The sequence below is a fragment of the Tursiops truncatus genome, chromosome 5, assembly GCF_011762595.2.
Source record: "Tursiops truncatus isolate mTurTru1 chromosome 5, mTurTru1.mat.Y, whole genome shotgun sequence".
Lineage (NCBI taxonomy): Eukaryota > Metazoa > Chordata > Mammalia > Artiodactyla > Delphinidae > Tursiops > Tursiops truncatus.
Window position 1 is genome coordinate 30,730,345 of NC_047038.1, and position 20,487 is coordinate 30,750,831.

Here is a 20,487-nt window from a genome sequence, read left to right on the forward strand (position 1 = left end):
AGCAACATTGAATCTGGTTCTTGTATATTTCTTTTATATGTTGCTGCTTTGAACACAGGAGAGTTTTATTGCATTCTTGTCTTTCTGGGTGTTTTGATTCAGCGAGAATTGATTATCTACTGTATGCTAGGGGTGACTAGGTAGTTCCAGGGCCTAAAGTTTTTAGTCATTAAAGTATGGTTAAAACAACAATTAAGTGTTTTTGTTTTGCTTTGTTTCGTTTGGTAATATTTCCTGTACATTGAAGTAAACTATATTAAACCCACATATTCTTGAAATGTTTTCAACCTTCCACCTAATACATTTCTCACCGCATTGCCTTTTGATTTTAGGAAATCAATATGTTTACTTTCTTCATCCTCAGGTCAAGTATCTGAAAAAGAAATTTAATTTTATGCTTAGCATGGTTAAAATATTTAAAATATTGAGTGTGTGCTTCAAAATCATTACCATTAGTAGATCAGGCATTCTACAAGTTGCTTTGTGGACAGTGTTTCATTTAAGCAAAGAGTAAGCATAGTTTTCCCCATTTTTCAGATGAAGGAACTGAGGCTCAAAGAGATTAATTAATCTGCTAAAGATCACACAGGTGATCACAACCAGGATTTCAATCTGGATCTGTTTGATTCTAAACCTTGAGCTCTTAATCACCAAGATAATTTATGTATTTTATTTTAAAATAATTCCCCCAAATTATACTTTCCTTTTTATTTTTTACTCTTTTCTGTAGCATTTGAAAAGAAATTATACGGAAGCACACACACACACACACACACACACACACACACACACAAACACACACACTGATCTATACTTATGTATAGGAACTCGTACATTTTCACGTTACGTTTTCCATAAAAAGCTTTAAAGTTACACATTACTAGCTGAAGTTATTTGCAAAGTTGGAAGTCTGTGAAACAAACAAACAAAAAAATTGGTGATTTGAGAAAGAAATGTCCCTAAAAATATATTATGCCAGTAAAGCGGAAAATGATATATATGAGTTCAAGGTTGAGGCATACACTTGGAAGAACACATGTTCACATTTTAGTCAGAGGTGAACCTATGCTAACTGCAATTTATTCAGAAGCGAGGTAGATTTATCCACATGTGAATAGCTAGGGTCCCTATTTTTCCACTAAGTAGTAGATTTTTCCATTGCTAATACTATTTGCAGTATGATTTTGTGCAATTTCAGATACATGCTAAGAACCAAGGTACCAAATTCAGGTTCTTCGTGCCTATATGATTTGAGTGTCTATCTCATTGGCACAATGGGCCAAGTTAATGATACAGTCAGGGACGTATCTTGCCATCAGTAGAACTGAGGCTTCTATCCTACTGTTCAGGGGAACATTGGATACTTTGCGTTTCCTTCCTCCCTGGGAGACTGTGAATATTGATAAAGTAATGTTTGCAAGGGTGCCTGAGCACACAGACATCAGACATGCAGTGGCTACTGAGGTTGTGCTGTGCTTCTAGAGAACGGCCATGCAGCAGAACCTGTCTTCTTTATCCTTAAAAGATTAAGGAAATTATGGCTTTTAAAATATAGTAATTCCATGTTAAGTTTACAGTTTAAAAAGTAGAGGAAAGGAATGTACTTTGTTCATAAATTAACATTAGAAGAAGGATGGCTTCTGCATGGCGGCAGCACGGTATGGCCGCCATATTATATTATCACCCATGCTCCTTTTACCTAACAGTGATGATAGAGAATTCTCTCTCTCTCTCTCAGCTATTTCTGATTAGGTCAGCCAAATCTGCTAATACTCTGCTTGGATTTGAAAAACATCCCTAAAACTAGATTTCACACTTTATATGGTTCACTTGGCTCTGGAGCTGCTGTGTTTATCAGGATTGAATCAGCTTAGGGCAGCACTTTTCTTCAAATGCACTAAATTGTGAACTTCAAGTGAACAGAACTTCTTCAACCATGTTGATGATCTGTCAATGGCCCCCATGTCCAATCAGTTAACTTTGCTGTTGGTTCTGCCTCAGAAATTTCTCGTAAATCTATAACTTTTCCTGTGTCCTGATTGTCGTGATTAATTCAGATCTTTGCCATCTCTCCCTTGGACCAAGGCAACAACTTCCTAAGAAGAATAGCATTCCATACTCTCTGAGTTCCATAAGGCACACTTGATCTCGGCATCCCCTTGTAAAATCGATGACGGAATCCAGCCCAGGGACCTGGGTATTGTTAGCCGGTCTTCCCAAATCTCTTTCCTGCTATTCCCCATCTCCACTCTCCACACCACATATGTTCTTACCACTCTGAACTCCTCATCCGATGGCAGGATGTCCTCTCACACGTCTGCACATTCATCCCTTCTGCCTGAACAGCCTCACTCCTCCCCAGTTCCCCTTATCCCGGCCAACTTTCAAGAGCCAGTTCCAATGTTATCTTTTTAATTCCTGCTCTCCTACCTTCATTCCTCTCTGTACTCCTACAACACAGCATTTATTCCACTAGTTATAATTATATTTACACGTCCATCCTCCAGACTCAGAGCACATTGTCTGGCTGATAGTTGGCCATAAATGCTTAGAATATGAAACTTGCATTTCCTCATAATTCTACAGGAATGCAGAGATTCATCAGAACAAGAATTGTTATATTTCAAAAATACAAATGACCTACACTTCTCTGGGATAGAAACCGTAGCTTCATTCATATTTCAGCAGCTCTGGCTGTCAGGAATTTCCAGGGTTTACTCCCTTTCCATTTTTCTGCCTTTAGCGGAATTTAATTTTGTTTTCATGATTGCCGTCTTGTAAAAATCATTCCCTTTTTAGCTGTTGCCAGTTCAAAGTAGACAAAATTTACAGTTCTAGTGAGTAAAAGTCCTTTATTGGGCCATCCAACCCCTATGACTATATCTGTCTTTTCCAGCTGTATTTCAATTACTTTTATGTCGATTGAAATCCAGTATTTTCCTGAATCTCATTTATTGTTCCTCTTATTCCTGTGCTTTTAATTTGGTTTTTATCATTTAATTGAAATAGATAATAGTGCATGGAAAAAGAGCTAAAACCTTAGTTGTTTGGATAGAAATAGAATTCAGGAGACTAAAATTATTATAGGCCCACATTAAAGTCTTGATACAAATAGGTTGCTACTAAGTTCTGTATTTGAAGTCACTTGAATAGGAGCTAATTTGAAGTTTGCCACTGAAATTTATAAATACTTTGGTAGTAAATTAATAACACTTTAACAACTCTCTAAAAGAAACTCTCCAACTGCTAACAACACTAATAATAAAGATGTTGTTAGCACCTTTGAAATTTATGTAATTAGAGCTAATTATGTAAAACTAATTAGAAAGATCATTTCAAGTATTCTTATTTATTTATTAAAGTGGACATTATAAAAGATCTGACTCCAACATACCAGACCAGACCAGACCAGAAGGACAGGAGTCCAAAAAGAAGCCTCATATAGTGAGGCTGTGACTCACTATTCAGTTAATTGTGACCAGTCATTTTACCATATTTCCTTCCCATTGACCTCAACCTTGTTTTAGCAACAGGCTTTTACCTTCAAATAGTTAACAACCAGCCACTGATACTGATACCTGGACAACATATATGTCCACTGAATATTAGATCGTTAACTTGGTGTAGTTGGAAGCAGCAAAATGCCAGTGTAAAATACTCCCTGATTCAAATAATTCATTCATTTGTATTGCTGCCTATCCTGTAGTTAATACCAGAGAGTTTTGTTTGGCTTTACTCTAAAGACAAAAGAAAAATAACTTCAATCATGCCCCAGCTTTAATTTTAAAAGTTAATAATCAAAGAAACCTTTCTTTCGATTGTAATGTTTTGACTTTAAAAAGAATCATGGCTCCAAAATTTTGAAATACTATCTGTGCTTAGTAAGGTAGCTCACGTTTTTCTACATATTTAACCCATGTTTGCAGTGAAAGGGTCCAGCCTAGAAATAAGAGTGGGATTTTACTCAGAGCTGAAGAAAACACCTGCCATTAAACCCGAGAGCACAAGTGGGGCCTGGAGTGTCCGAAGCAGCCGCCACAGCTGTGGATGGAGGTTGACCTCTGCTTCGGTTCTGCATTGAGCTGGCAGGTGCCAGGACGCCATTCTGTCTACTCAAAAATACCCCCTTTTGAAGCAGCAGTATTCATTACTCAATTGTAAATGCAAATTTTCATGTGTTCATGAATTAAGCATCCTTGCTTATGGCAAGCTGTCTAAAGAGCTCTAGAGGACACATGTGGCTTTAGCATTAGTCATTGGACTTTGGGGAAAAGACTCATCTCTGTTCCCCACTGTAAAATAATTTCACAAAAGTTTTGACCTCAAACATGCAGTATCACCTAACAAGGTCCCTTTGGGGGACTGGTACAATGAGAGCCTTGGCCTCTGAAATCTCACAAGCAAAAGCAAACTAAACTTTAAAGAGGAGAAGCTTTTGATGGGCGTAGGAGAGAGGGGCTGGGGACAAGTCCACAGTAATTGTAAGTGACCTTACAGTAGCTGGATTTTCTAGGGGTCATTTTTCTTAACACCAGTATAGCAGAAGTGTTTGACTTTGGCAACAGGCTATTTAGCTTTTCTAGAACAGCATGTCACAGCATATCCTCTACCAGTGCTTAGAACATTGCCAAACTCTTCATAGGCATCCACCAAATGTATATAAAGATCTAATTAGAGTTAAACATGCTACTTAATTAAATCAAGACCAGAATCTCCACTGCATTTCTTAACTTGATGGTAGGTGTCCTCTCATTCTTTTCTTTGGGTTGACTCTGCCCCCCCCAAAAATAAAATCCTACTTGTAGAGCATTAGTGAGCATTTTGTGCGTGTCAAGAATGACCAATAAATTTCTTAAACTTAATTTTACAGAGGTACACAGACAGACTGTACTCATGACTCACTACTTGATTCGCTGAAAACATTAAGAAAAATGTTCTTAAAATAGCTCCCCTTTTTAGTGGCAAAATTATTTGGGGAGTTAAGAAAGAAAAGGATTTGTTTAGTTGATTCCATTATCTTGGCCCCCTCTCCCTCTCCCAGATGCTCTACAATTCCTCTTTCCTGCATTTTGAACTTGAGATGTTGAGGCCGCTGTCCATGACACTATGAAAAAGGCAATCGGGGAAATTCCCTGGTGGTCCAGTGGTTAGAACTCCGTGCTTCCACAGCAGGGGGCATGTTTGATCCCTGGTTGGGGAAATAAGATCCTGCAAGCTGTGTGGCTCGGCCAAAAGAAAAAAAAAGAAAAGAAAGAAAGAAAAAAAAGAAAAAGGCAATTGGGAGGCATTCAAGAGGGCACCTGTTGAAAGCAGGCACCAGATACATGGCTGTCAGTCTTCCTGAGAATCTAGTTCCAGAGCTGTGCCCTAACACTTAGCATCACGATGCACTGCATTTAAAGTCACACAGACTAGCTTAAAGTCCTGGCTAACTCACTTACAAGAGGCACAACCTTGATAATCTTTGAGTTTTATTTCTGACATCTGTAAAAGAAATATCATAAAACTTTGCTCATTAGGTTGGGAGAAGATTAAATGCAGTAACAGGTCAAAGTTCTTTGTTGATGGTAAAATATACAAAATATAAGACATGATGTTCCTGTTATTGTTAATGTCATGATAACCTCACAGCTGTTAAAATTGCTGCAACTGAGAATGGGAATTTGGTACAGCTCCTCTGCAACTGGTGTTTAGCAGCAGGTATTTTGGTAGGTGGAGCATTCTTACATTCCCACCTGAATTGAGATAGCAGTCCCCACTGGGACCTCAGAAGGGGTACTTTGTTAGGACCTTGGCTTTACTCCTGTCTAGACTTGTCCTTGTCTCCCAACCCTGCTAAAAAGGAAGGTGAGAGATTGAAGGTAACTATGAAATGCTCCACTTCTGCAGGTGGGCTGAGCCCTGAGACATGACTTCATCTTTAAGAGCTAGGAAAAAAAACTACTGATGCCTCTAGAATTTATGTTTCCTGCTAGTATTTTTGTTCAAAAGTAAAGAAAATCTCAGTGTGGCTTAAGAATAGACAACTGTCCAACAAAACAGAAATTTCCCAAAAGACCCACATATATATGGTCATCTGATTTATGACAAAGGTAACACTGTACTGTGATGGGGAAAAGAGGCATTTTCAATAAATGGTATTGGGTTAATTTGATATCCACATGGGGAAAAAAAGCATCTTGACTTTAACCTCACGTCATTCACAAAATCAGTTCTCCATGAATTCAGATCTAGATATGAAGATAAAATAATAAAGCTTTTAGCTTTTAGAACAAACAAACATAGAAGAACCTCTTTATGACCTTGAAGGAGGCAAAGATTTCTTAAGTGGAACAATAAAAGAGATAATCATAAAGAGAAAAAATGTTAAATTGAGTTTAAGAACTTCTATTCATCAAAAACATCTTTAAGAGAATGTAAACACAATATGCAGCGTGGGAGAATATGTTTGCAATAAATATATCCTTTTCTGACAAAAGACTCAAATTCAGAGTGTGTAAAGAACTCCTATGTGTCTATCTATCTGTCTATCTGTCAATACAATGTATAATATGTAAAGAACTCTAGCAAATAATAGGAGAACTCAATAGAAAATGATGTGAACAGACACTTTATGGGCTAGGATGCAAAATGGCCAATACATTTATTAAAAGGAGTTCAACTTAATTACTGGAGAAGTACAAATTAAAACACTGTGTGAAACTACCACACCTCCCACCAGAATGTCTAAAATGAAAAAGATGGAAAATACCAAGTATTGGTGATGATATAGAGGAACTGAAAATTCTCATACATTGCTGATGGAAGTATAATTGTTAACCACATTGAAAAACTATTTGGCAATATCTACTAACTAATAATCCAAATGTATGTATTGTCTAGAATGTAACAATTCCACTCCTAGATATACACCCAACAGAAATGTATTCAATTTTTCACCGAAAGACATATACTAGGATGTTTATTGCAGCACTATTTGTAATAACCAAGACCCAAAAACTCCTGGAAGCAAATGGACATTAACAGTAGGATAAATAAATAAATAATTGTTTATTCACACAGTGGAATATTATAAATCAGTAAAAACAATCTTCAACTACACACAAAATTTTGCATGAATTTCACACACACTAAGAGGCTAAACACATAATGGATGATTCTATTTATATAAGTACATTTATATAAAGTACAAAAGCAGGTAAACTAATCTATTCTGCCAGAGGTCAGAATAGTGATTACTGTTGGTGGCAAGCAGTAACAAGGAACATCACAACAGGGGCTTCTGGGTTCCTTTAGCTGGGTTCTACTTTCAGTAGGTGTGTTTAGTTTATGAAAATTTACTCAGCGTATTATATACTTATGATATGTATACTTTCCTGTTTACGTATATAATACCATTTTCACATTCTAACCATATTACAAGTATAGTTTAGAACCTAAAATTCCTTGAGAAACCTCACTGACAGGTACAACTCTGTGCCCTTTGCATGACTCTTGTGACTAAACCTAGCCTATCTATTTAAGCTACAATATATTTTGAAATTTATTTAAAGTATGGTTTTTTTCTCTTTATTTCAGGGCCCTCCTGGTCCAAAAGGTGATAAGGTAAGAAAATGTGTAGCAGGAACAAATTAACTTAGTGGAAATCCATACAGGCGTGACTTATACTATGTTACATTTAGATCTTTTTAATGAGCATCTACAGACTTTGTTCTAAAACTATCTTCTCATTTTCCTACTCTACAGGGAGAACAGGGTGATCAGGGACCTCGGGTAAGTTATACTCTTCCAATCCTGGGCAGAAAATTATTAATAGTTTTCAGCTCCAAACTCATTGAATTAAAGTAGCCCCGGCTTCGTAACTGCCTTGGTGTCATGTGGTTTAGTAACGGCTGACAAAAATACCACACCACTTATAATTGAAATAGCCTTAATTGTAACTAATGTTTGTATCTTGTTGCATTATCTTAACTTGATACCTGTAAACAGGACACTCTACAGTAATGATTCCTACTGATTAAGGGCCAGAATCACTACTGAAAGTCTGCAGCCACCACCCTTCCATTGACTATTGGGTCCTTCAGATTTGTATACGTTGTTTTGTAATATAGAGGCCATGTGGATTCCTATTGAATTTGGCCTTTTCTGCAGTTAAACTTTATGTAATATTGCATAAATATGTTGTATTAGAGATGAAAATATTAATGCATTTTCTGTTTTTGTTCATCGTAAGTTTGAATAATACTTATTTGAATTTCTTATTCTTTATAGATTTTTAAGCAGATAAAAGGTGTAATATAAGTTACCATTCCAGGGAGGAGGGGCATTCTTTTATTCTTCTCAAATGTGGCTCCTTTAACCATTATAAGACAATGGTGATTGCTTTGTTGTTACCTTGGTAGTGCCAAGTCCTCTGCTTCACATCTGTGCCTTATTACCCAAATGTTCATACATGCTGTTCCAATGATGTAGTGGCTCCGTGCAGGCATACCTCTCGATTTTCTCGTGTCACTATGCACAAAAGCGAGTACTTGGTTGAAGAGAGTCATTTCTTACAGTGGAAAAGCACATTTCAAACTTTCAGGTTGAAAACAGACACTGTGTAGGTTTTTTGTAAAATGCAGTCTGTGAAGTTAATTATTGAATTCGTTTTCACCACAGTAGAGGTTTTATTGCAAAAGATGTTAGTCAATGCAAACTTGAAAGGTTTGTAGTCTTGTCCCTCCTGTTTATTAAACTAGATGAAAATTATGCCATGATTTACTTTCCTTCCTATTCTTCTGCCATTTCTTCATATAGAGATAATGACTATGTCTCAGCATAGTCACCATGGCAGTTATTCTATCTGATGACCAGTTCAAAGTTTATCTTAATGGTCAAGGAGATTAAACATCATGATATCTGTCATGGATGTGAATGGAATAAAATTCTCATAACCCTAAACGATTAGAATGTAGCCACTTGCTCCGTATGTGGTGATTATGTCGCATGGCATGTCTCCATGTATTGTGTATTATTTCTTTCTACATGCAATATCAAAATCACTCAACTTGCCCTTTCCAGGTAAGAGGGAAACTGTTTCTATTCTGAGAAATCTTCTTTTGGCAAAGGAAGTGAAAGGGTGGTTCACAGCTTAGCTGTCATCAGTGTGCACACAGCCCTCAGTTTCAAAAAGGTGTGTTGGCTTTCATCGTTTCAAAAAGTGATGATTGATTATAAAGCTAGGCCAAATTTTCAGGAGGAAACCCGAAACCATGTGAAATTCACCTTGTTTCATGTTGCATTACAAACTAAGACTTGGACCAGGTTCCTTGCAAGTGTGGCCAAAGTTCATGAACTACTTTGACAACCCAGACTGCCTTTCATACAGATTGCAGCCAGTTTTCACACTGACTGGGGCCAAGTTTCACAGGATTCAGGGGCCACTTAGCATTTTAGCTGGAAAGTGGTAAAAATTGATCCCATTTTCATCTGGATTTTGCTTTCTATTGAAGGAATTTGGATTGAATTCATAATGTAGGATGAATCTTTATGGATAAAAATTTAAATGTCCTAGGAAGTATACATGAATGTGAGCATGAGAACTTACCGAATTGCCTGTCTTTTCTCAGATTCCTAATTTAGAAACAAGGCAGGTCACATTCAGTGATCTTAGAATTTTAATATAAGTAGTGTCAGCTACCTATTAGGAAATTCACATATCAAGATGGCAAAATGAAGATTTTACATTTCCAGAAAAATCAAAAGTTAGTTAGAACTGGAAAAGTCTTCAATTTTAATGAAAATTAATTTTACCCACATCCTCTTTCGGCACACTGTTCCAGCTGATGCTGACAGAGGCTCTCTTTTTTAAAATGTAGATCTTTGTATTTGAATACCATTTCCATTTTCATCCTATCATAGATTTTTGAAATCCACGTTTTACCATTTTTTCCAAGTAATTTATTTCTTTACATAATTAACTTAACAATATGAACTTACATCACTTTAGTTCTTTGTTAACTGACTTTCCACTGGGATCTATGCTGTTTTCTTGAACGTGAGGTCCTTTTCTTTTTGTTTCTTTTTTGTTTTGTTTTTGGCTCACCAAGTGCCAGACAGGAATATATTAAGCCATATTATGTGAATCAAAGCAGGAAAAATTTGAAGATAAAATGCAAATTAAGAAGGTGAAACTATCTTGAAACACTTGGGCATACATTTATCAACATATATTGAGCGTCTACTGTGTTCAAGGTACCCTACTTAATACTATAGAGACTATAAATGGGTCCACTTGCCCCTCTCCTCTACTATCAGCAAATTCAACCTATTCTCATCTCATGTTCTTGATCACTGCAGGAGTCTTCCAATTAATCTTGCTTCCACTCTTACCGTGTACAATCCATTGCCTAAACAGCAACCAGAGACCGTTTTATGCTGTAAATTAGATTATGTTTCTCCCTGTTTTAAACGTTAAGATGAAATCCAAATCACTTTGCTTGGCCTCCAAGATCTGGCCCTTGCTTACCTCTATAACCTCATCTCGAACTAGTCTTCCCCTCCACCCACTGTGCTCCAGCCACTCTGTCATCCACGTGTTCTTTAAACACAGCACACTCCCGACTTGATGACTTTCTACTTGCTCTTTTCTGGTCTTGTGATTGGGTTCTTCTTATCATTGAGATTTTTCTCTCAAATACCTCTTTGGGGAGAACTTCCCTAACTACCCAATCTAAATCTGAGATTATCCTATTTTGTTTATTTACTTAGATGCTTCTTATCTGTAAAACATGCCTCTCCTTAAAACAAAAACTCCATGAGAGCAAGGACTTCTATCTGTCTTGTTCATACCTCCGTCACCAGAACAGTAAGGACTTAATGAATATTTGTTCAATGTTAGAATAAAATATTATCTCATCATTACTGCCCTCAAGCAGCTGATAATCTCATGGGTGCCTGAATAAGAAAACGATGTGGTTTTATGTTATATGCCTTAAATAGCCGTACTAAGAGATGCTAGATAATTGAACATTCTTCCATTTTAAAAAATAACTGCAGAAGGTGACACTTGAGCTAGGACTTGATACATGGGTAATCTTTAAAAGATTAGATGAAGAGCAAGGCATTAAATATTCCAGGAAGAAGAAATAGTTCATACAATATTATACAAGCAGGAAATGACAGGATTCATTTGAGGAAAAACAATATTCCATTTGCCAAGGGAATAGGTTAAATATGGAAAGATTGTATCATATAAGGCTGAAATTTTTTTATTGAAATTACATCATGGAGCATTTTGAATGTCTAGTGTGGTGGGCAATAAGGAACCACTGAAGAGTTTTGAGTATATCGTTTGCTGTATATTACCACTAGACTATTTAGTGTAATTACCAATTCTTTGTTCTTCTTTTCCTGAATCCCAGAGAAGGGAGGAGCCTGGGATTCTGTTGGATTTTTTTTTTTTTTTGGTTCTTTTTGCCTGTGCCCGTGTGGCATGTGGGATCTTAGTTCCCCGACCATGGATTGAACCTGTGTCCCCTGCACTGGGAGTGCAGAGTCTTAACCACTGGACTACCAAGGAAGTCCACCAGATGTTCTTTATGAAAATGTGTAAGGTAATAGTGTCCAGTATGGAAAGAAATTGGAAGAGACTGAAAGCATGGAGACCAAGTAGACCAGGGAACTATGTCAATTATCTAGACGAGGTCATAAAAGTCTGGACTATGAGAATAATGTCCAGTCCTCAGTGGAGAGATGAGCAGAGGGGATGGTCTGGCTCAGTCTGGAACATCAGGTATCATTGGAGGTACAGGGCCACACTGAGCAGAAAGTTCAGCATCAGAATGAGAAGCTCAGTAGTGGAGAGGGGCTAAGTTGGTAAGGCAAAGCCAAAATTCCAAAGGGGTCACCAGAATATTGGAGAAAGCTGTATGTTTGCAATGGGATTCAAAAGGAAAGTTGCATCATGTCATCAATAGGGTTTGCCACAAGCACCAAGCAAAAACCTGGGCAGACAAAGAGGGAAAACCAGGGTTGATACTAGTAGAGGAGAAATGGATAAAAGTGAAGTCTTGAAGCAGAAGGTGAGAGATGAATTTGATCTACATTGGGTTTACATCCAAAATCTGTGATCATGGCTAAAGTTGTGATCGTGTTAAACTTTTAACAAAAGAAGAAGAGAAGCAGTCAGGTAGTCAAATTAAAAGGTACTGAGGGGGCTTCCCTGGTGGCGCAGTGGTTGAGAGTCCGCCTGCCGATGCAGGGGACACGGGTTTGTGCCCTGGTCCGGGAAGATCCCACATGCCGCGGAGCGGTTAGGCCCATGAGCCATGGCCGCTGAGCCTGCGCGTCCGGGGCCTGTGCTCCGCAACGGGAGAGGCCACAACAGTGAGAGGCCCGCATACCGCAAAAAAAAACAAAACAAAACAAAACAAAACAAAAAGGTACTGAGGTGAAAATTTAATACAGGTCTTATAGCTAATTGGATGTAAGGGCTGAAGTTGAAAGAGAAGGTAAAGCTAGAGGTGAGGTTTCTGGCTTGACTCCTTGATAACGTTGGCCAGAAAAGAGTCAGTAGGATAAATGATAAGTTGAATCGTAGTTATGCTGAATTTGCGATCTTGATGAATTATTCCATTGGAATAATGTAGCAAGCAGTTGGAAATATGAGACTAGAATTCTGAGGTGGTGTTGCAGCTGGAGGTAACAGCTACGTAGCCGAACACCCCCAGAGCAAGAATTGAGACCCCAGGGAGCAAAGTGGAGGGTGAAAGAGTGAACATAGAGCCACTTTAGAAATATCCACACTGGGGCTTCCCTGGTGGTACAGTGGTTGAGAATCCGACTGCCGATGCAGGGGATACGGGTTCAAGCCCTGGTCCGGGAAGATCCCACATGCCACAGAGCAACTAAGCCCGTGTGCCACAACTACTGAGCCTGTGCTCTAGAGCCCACGAGCCACAACTACTGAGCCCTCGAGGCACAACTACTGAAGCCCACACACCAAGAGCCCATGCTCCACACCAAGAGAATCCACCCCAGTGAGAAGCACACGCTCCACAAGGAAGAGTAGCCCCCGCTTGCTGCAACTAGAGAAAGCCTTTGAGCAGCAACGAAGACCCAGTGCAGCCAAAAATAAATAAATCAAATAAATTAGTTTTTTAAAAAATCTTTGGAAAAAAAAAGGAAATATCCACCCTGAGGGAGTGGGCTGAAAAGGAGCATCGGAAGAAGAGAGTGAGCACTCAAAAGAAAAACCAGGACATGCAATGTTTGAACAGTAGGCAGAACTACTTTATTTATTTATTCATTTATTTTTGGCTGCATTGGGTCTTCATTGCTGCGTGCGGGCTTTCTCTAATTGCGATGAGCGGGGGCTACTCTTCCTTGCGGTGCGCGGGCTTCTGATTTTGGTGGCTTCTCTTGTTGCGGAGCACGGGCTCTAGGTGCGTGGGCTTCAGTAGTTGTGGCACGCAGGCTCAGTAGTTGTGGAGCCCGGGCTTAGTTGCTCCGCGGCATGTGGGATCCTCCCGGACCAGGGCTTGAACCCGTGTCCCCTGCACTGGCAGGCAGATTCCCAACCACTGCGCCACCAGGGAAGTCCCCTAGAACTACTTAAAAAAAAAAAAATGTTTTGAGGGTGGCCCACAAAACATTCTTAATTAACAGAAAGCCACAGGGATGAGATCTATAAAAAAAACTTTTGGATTTTGTGTTCTGGAATCTTGGGATTGTAGGAGGATGCATTTTGTTCAGTAGTGAGAGGGAAAGTCAGATTGCAAGAAGTTAAAAGTAAATAGTAGGAAAGTTGACTACCTTTGAATGCTGTTGATGGTATATGATTTAATGCAGAAGAAACGGTTAACTTTTTTGGCATGAGCTTTATGTCAGGATACATTGAACTAATTTCAAGCCTACAATTTTAGGTATAATACAATAACCATCGATATCATTTGGTTTTCTTCTACAAGACACTGAGGGTTAGATTTCCACAGATGGATGCATCCCGACATTAGAATTGCACTTCCCTCCTTGATTCTTGGGGAGACGTCATTACAGATTTGCTCTTAATCTTCAATTCATTTTTACAGTCAAACATTGCACCTCAGCAGTTAGGCCTTTTGGCTATATGGTTAGGAGGGTGCTTTTTCTGTGCTGTCAGCTACCATGCCCATGCTCAGTTTTCTTCATTTCATCCTCATAGGTTTGTATTACAGAGTTTTGAGGCTAAGCCTTTACTCTGTATTCAAGCAGAGATTGAAGACCCGCCGTAAGGGAGTTGTAGGGGGATTCCTAGACTGAACGAAAGTTGGACTGAGAAATGATACCTCATGAAATAATTACAGTTGCTCATTACTTAGAGTCGTACAGCTTGCAGGACACCTTTCTAGGCAAGATACACATATCCTCTCTAAGCCTTACTACAGTTCAGCAAAGTAGATTATCAGGGAAAAAAGTATAGGAAAAGTGAACACAATAGAGTGAGATGATTATATCCACATGGGCTGGAGTCAGGCTGGATAAGGATCAATTCTAACTGCCACTGTCTCCATGGTTATGAGAAGGATTAAATAAAATAATGTATGAAAAATCTATAATAAGCCCTCAACAGATCATAGTTGATTATTCTCCTCAAGTTTCACATGAAGAATCTGGGGTAAAGTAAATTGCCCAGTTCACATGATTTGTTAAGTGGTAGGAATGGGATTCAAACCCAGCTCTCTCAGCCTCTGGTTTGTGCTCCTCCCACTGGGTCACGCTGCTTCCCTATCAATAAAGTAGTTGGTATAGCCATCAACCTCAATGTGAAACAATAGAGTTTACCAAAATATCCATGGCTCAATTTATAACATCAATAATAATGATAAATAATTTTTATTGCGTTCTTAAAATATGCCAACCACTCTGTGAAGATATGTATTATTTCAACAACTCTATAAAATAGTTACTTTTATTATTTCCTTTTAATAGATGAGGAAACCAAGATTCAGAAAGTTTAAATATTTCATCTAAGCAAACAGAGCCAGCCAGTGGCAGAGCCAGGATTTAAGCCTCAGTACTCACAAACTACATTTTCCATGTATCCTCAAAAATAACTCAAAAGTGATTTAATAGCACAAATTTTAATATGACCTTTTTTTTTTTTCTGATGAGGATTGAGCTCACACAGATTAAGTGACTTGATCTAGTTCTTTCACACACATCTACCAAAAGACAGTGCTGGGACTCAAACACAAATGTCAAGTTCTGCCCTCTTTCCACAATGCCAAGCTGCCTTCAAATGGTTGCTAGGACTCTTTTCAGCTTTAAGAGTCCATGCCTTTGTGAATCAGCTTGAAAATGTTGGGGAGCACAAATGAAAACAGGTGCATCTTTTTCCTTTGCAAGCATGACAGTCAGAGTGTTTACAATTCATGCACTCACAACCTTCCAAAAACCAAAGGAATGGACAAATGCCACTTAGCAACAGCCTAGAATCTCTCCTCATGGAGCATAGGGAGGCAGGGCAATGCTGACCCTTGTCCAAGGCACGTCAGGATACCCAGTAAGCTTGCTGTGATACAATTTCACTTCTCAGCTCAAGGGCACCATTTTGAAAATTGTATAATAGCAAGATCCCTGTGTATTTGCTCTTAGTGCCTTTTTTCTTCAGGATAACCAAATGAATGAAGTCTGTGTTCCTCAATTCATAATGCAGTGCTTACATGTTCTACAAGCTATTTTGTTGATTCTGGTTTTATTCTGAGCTTCTCTTTGCAAAAGAGATTGAGTTATATTTCTTGATCAGTAGCCGAACCTGAATGTCAAGTGTAAAAGACTCAGGACTCTCCAGGACTTTCCCATTGTCGTCTGCACACCCTACTACTACCCCTCTCTCCTTCATTATTAAAGAGGGCTTGTTGCCCAGTTCATTAGGGCCTCTGCCCTCATCATGAACCACAGCCCTGGGCTTTGATGTTAATGACTCATTTCTTTTCTCTATCTTAGTGACTTAAAAACATAGCCTTAAACATAAGCAAAGCTATTTTAATGTTTAATACTGTCTTTTTAAATTAAGGTATTATGTTGTTATGAAATTGTGGTAAATTTGTTAGTCCAACTTAGGCAATAAAATGAACAAGCATCATGAAGTTATCTTTTGACTATAAATTAATCTTCTAATCAGTTGGCTACCATCACCTTGCCAAATAGCACAGAGGCCTGATAACTAAAAGATTTAGTGGTTATTGGTCTCAATATCATCAGCCAGCAGCTGGTTTTAAATGATCCTGAGCTCTCACAGTTTCAATAAGCCACCCAGGAGCTCTGCTTAACTATTTTCATAAAATTCTTTTCTCTTCCCAGTGTATTGAAGTAAATTTTCATAACAGCTGGGACTATGCAAAACTGATAGCATCTTAAAAACATCTTCAGCAAGACAGATTAAGTTCCAGAAAAGGAAAGCATTTAGAAGTTTATTTTATTATCTTAACCTTTGTTGACTTGAATGATTAAACAGATTCTCTGGCTCTGCTAAAGCGTTTAGGCCTGGATATTAATTTGATGTTCTTATTTACTTAACCCTTGCCTTTCTCTTTAGCCCTAATGAATATACTACTCATTTGGTACTGAATGTATTGCCTGTGAAAAAGGAATGGATATAACACAATGGAAAGAAATAAATTGTGAGAAAATTATTTTAATGATTTCCAGATTTGGGAGAAGTTGGCATGGAAACAGCAAGCTCGTTAAAATTTGCAAACGTTCTTGTTATATTTTATAATCAGAGTTCTCTTTTAAGTGTTGTCATACTTCAAAGCGCTGAGAGCCCAGGAGCATTTGTAAATTTGTCCTAATGTGGGTTAATTTAAGGGATAAATTATTTTTACAAACAACTGTTGATATGTAGACAATATTTCCCTTGGAATTCAGTGTTGCAAATTATATCTCAGTTATTGATTGTATAGCTGAGCCCATTAAGAAAAAAAATAGATATTATGAAAAGTTGAGGAAGTGACTTTACCTATTTTATATCACTTTAAATCTTAAAATTTTTGTCTAATGTAAAATATTATACAAAGAAATCTATATATATAGTAATCCAGTGGGATAAGTTTTTATACAGAATTTTGGAAGTTAAAGCAAGTATTTCACAAAACCCTTATAATTACACACACACACACACACACACACACACACACACACACACACGCGCGCGCACACTAGTCGAAAGCCTGAGGTTTGAGCCCTTAACTGAAAATCCTATTAATGACCATACATGTATTACAGTAAAACCAAAATCCATTCCTAAGTATCTCCTCTGACAAGGAAGGAATTCTGGAGAATGATGCCAGCCAGTTTAAATAGCTGTTGGATTTCCATTTAGTCACTTTTAGCGCAGTGACCTTCATATTAAAATAGCTACTCATTATATTTCATGAAGTAAAGATTTCATTTGTCCACACTTGTACTCATTGCTCATATCAAATGCAATATTCTTCTTTGTACTTATCTTACTTTTTTTTCATGGTTTATGTATATGGACATATACCTTACAGTCTTTTCAGGCTAATGTGCACCATTTCATATTTTTCTTGAAAATTAGTGGAATGAAAGATTTTAGATGAAAAATATATGTATGTATATTTAATATTATTACATTTATATTTCTTTTGTTTGAATTTTGCAAGTGCTGCTTTCTGTGAAATGTTTTCTAAATAATTCAAGGAATTCCTTGATAAAAAAATGATCTTTTCTGAAACTCAAAACTATACAGATGATTTTATTCTCTTTGTCTTATATTTAAGCAAGATAGTTTTCACATGAATTCAAACAAAAGAGTATTAGGTTTATTAATCCATATACTATGGAGTTATGATTTGCATTAATGCCTGCAACTGAAGCATATAATAAAATGTGGAGGGAAAGACAGATTAGTGGTTGGTGACTTTCAATATTATAGAAGAAAGAGAAAGTAAGCCTCTAGGTAAATATATTAAAATCTGGATTTGAAATGGACAAAAAAACCTCAACATACTATAATTGGTAATATCTATAAATAAAAAGCATATTGCAAATAGGAAATACAGCAATTTATAAGCAATTTATACCAGCAAAATCCAACACAATTACCACTATTCCTTTTCTAGTACTCCCAAATGCAGAATTATAATTGCAACAGAATGTTAGAGGTGGATTAACTAAGTAGAAATCAAGAAAGTATGAAACAGCAGATTTTTAATGGTGCATCAGGATTCGCAGAAGGAACTAGAATGCAAGACTGTATTTTTGATTCATCCCTTCAGAATGGGTGGAATAATGGCTTATGCGTTGACAGATCATGTTCAGGGAGAACAGTTCCTGTAGGTCTGAATGAGATGGGTCTCTGGAAAGTCATTTAGTGCCAGACAGCAGCATCCTTTCATAAGCATACATGCACTAATGTGTCCAGCAGCTCCTTGTAGCAGACACAGCCTGTAAATCACAAGTGGCAAACAGGACTGGCTTTGTAGGAAAAAGATGTCAGTTGCAAGGTCCTACTTCACATACAATTCTAAAGCGACTTTGGAGGGAGTCAGGAAGCTTTGATTTTCATTGCTTGGAAGTCAGTTAAATTTTATTTGAAAAGTGTTGTTATTCAGAGGAAACTTTACTGACCACTATTATTTTTATTAGCACAAGTGAACTTTTGAATATTTTACACACAAATAATAATAATAATGACAACAATGCAACGCTATTTGTTTTTATATTCCACATACCAAAGAAACTTCCGGGCCTTCTTATCATACTTTATTACCTTGTAAGTTCAGCATGAATCTGTTCATAAAGAAGCCTAAGTGACAGGTAAGGTGGCATCCAAATCCTCCAATGTAGCATTAGAATACCAAAGAACCAGGAACATCTGACTCTCTTTCCAGGACAGGAACTATAGTTAGCTCCAGGCCTAAAGGAATTCATTAGAATTAAGAATTAAGATAGGGAAATGGTGGTGAGTAAACAAGAGAAATTGGCATGGCAGAGTGTCACTGCTTTTCTGGCTTGAAGCCTGTGTGATGTGATGTGAGACAGAAGGAACTAACTATAACCCTAGGAAGTACAAGGGGACAACAGGTGGTAATTCCTGCCTCATTCACCATGTCTTCAAAAGGACATGTCAGCCTGAACATTCCAAGTTTATTGGCAGGTGAGGAAAAAAGCTATAGGAGACACCACCAGATTTTTAATTAAGAATAATTCGATTGTTTTTAAAAATAGCTTTATTCCTTGGGCCTTTCATCAGCTTATTTTTAGAAGCTGAGTTAATCTAGTTATCTAGATTATTAAAATTGTGACCCAACTTTGAAATATCGCACCCAACTCTTGATCCCATCATGTCTTAGAGGAGGCCATCACCATGTGAGATTTCCGGGATTGCTGAAGAGAGATTCTTCCACTGGTGAAGTAGGAAGTACGGAATGAAGGATGTGACTGAGAAGGCTGTGCCCAAACACAGAACACACCAGAGACTCTTCTAAAACACACTTAGTTCTAAGTTACATATGCTGTGTTATTTTGCCTTTTTCAAGGTGTACACCTTGTTTCTCATATCAAACACTTGCTTTTTGCACCAACAATGGTTTAAAATATTATAGTGCATATCATTCTGTATGTAGGTGTTAGTACATGTATCATTCTCATTAACAGGAATTATTCTATCTATAGAGATAGATAGATACACATATGTGTGTGTGGATATTTACTTACAATTGCACTGCCTATACTGTCTTAATGAAACAGAGTTCTCCATAAGCATAGATTATTATTCATGTATACAAGATCTAAACACATACAAATGTGAACCAACCTACTCTTGTTTATACTCTGATTCCAATTAAGAAAAGTAAGATAAATGTTCAAAGCAGTTTGTTAACTTTTTTTGGAAAAAATTGATACATCTTCCTTAACTGTCTTTTTAAAGAGTATTCTTGTGTTCAGTATGGCAATTCAGAATTGTCTAAAGAATTGTGTAAAGTTAATATAAATTAACTTTTAATAATTTCAAGCTTAATTTTTCTTTGTGCATGTCCTAGCCTGCAAGGAACACCATTCTCAATGTTCATTTGCAAAGTTAGATGGAAAGATCTCAGTGATGGTCCTTTGCCTATGACATCAGTTTGGCTCTGACCTCACAGTAGAGTCTATGACTGAGCTTTTTCATGATCATCTTTGAGGAACAAATACTTGCCTTGACTTCAATATTAGAGAAAAGTTTGAGAACTAATTCAGAACTCAGTTGCTATTTCTTAGCTACCTTATTTCTTTATATTTCTTAATGGTTGAGGAAGTCAGAAGTTTCTAGAATGCCAGCACCAGAATTTTCTTTTAGATTATAAACTTTTTCATATTGAAGGGACTCTTAACATGTTCCTTGAATTTAGTATAAGTTATAGCAGCACCTTGTAATTTTCCAGCCTTGATTCCTCCTTACTTTTAATTTTTTTAATTTTTTTTTTATCCTACTGAACTGTTCTTTGAGAAGTTAAA

General features: G+C 37.4%; 1 protein-coding gene across 1 annotated transcript in view; it reads left to right on the forward strand.

The window, feature by feature from the left end:
- COL25A1 (collagen type XXV alpha 1 chain) overlaps window positions 1–20,487 on the forward strand; it is a 465,859-nt gene that overhangs the window by 299,999 nt on the left and 145,373 nt on the right. The window contains exons 6-7 of the mRNA XM_073804997.1: window positions 7,579–7,605; window positions 7,747–7,773. Of these exons, the coding sequence (XP_073661098.1) occupies window positions 7,579–7,605; window positions 7,747–7,773 (54 nt within the window). The remainder of the gene's footprint in view (window positions 1–7,578; window positions 7,606–7,746; window positions 7,774–20,487) is intronic.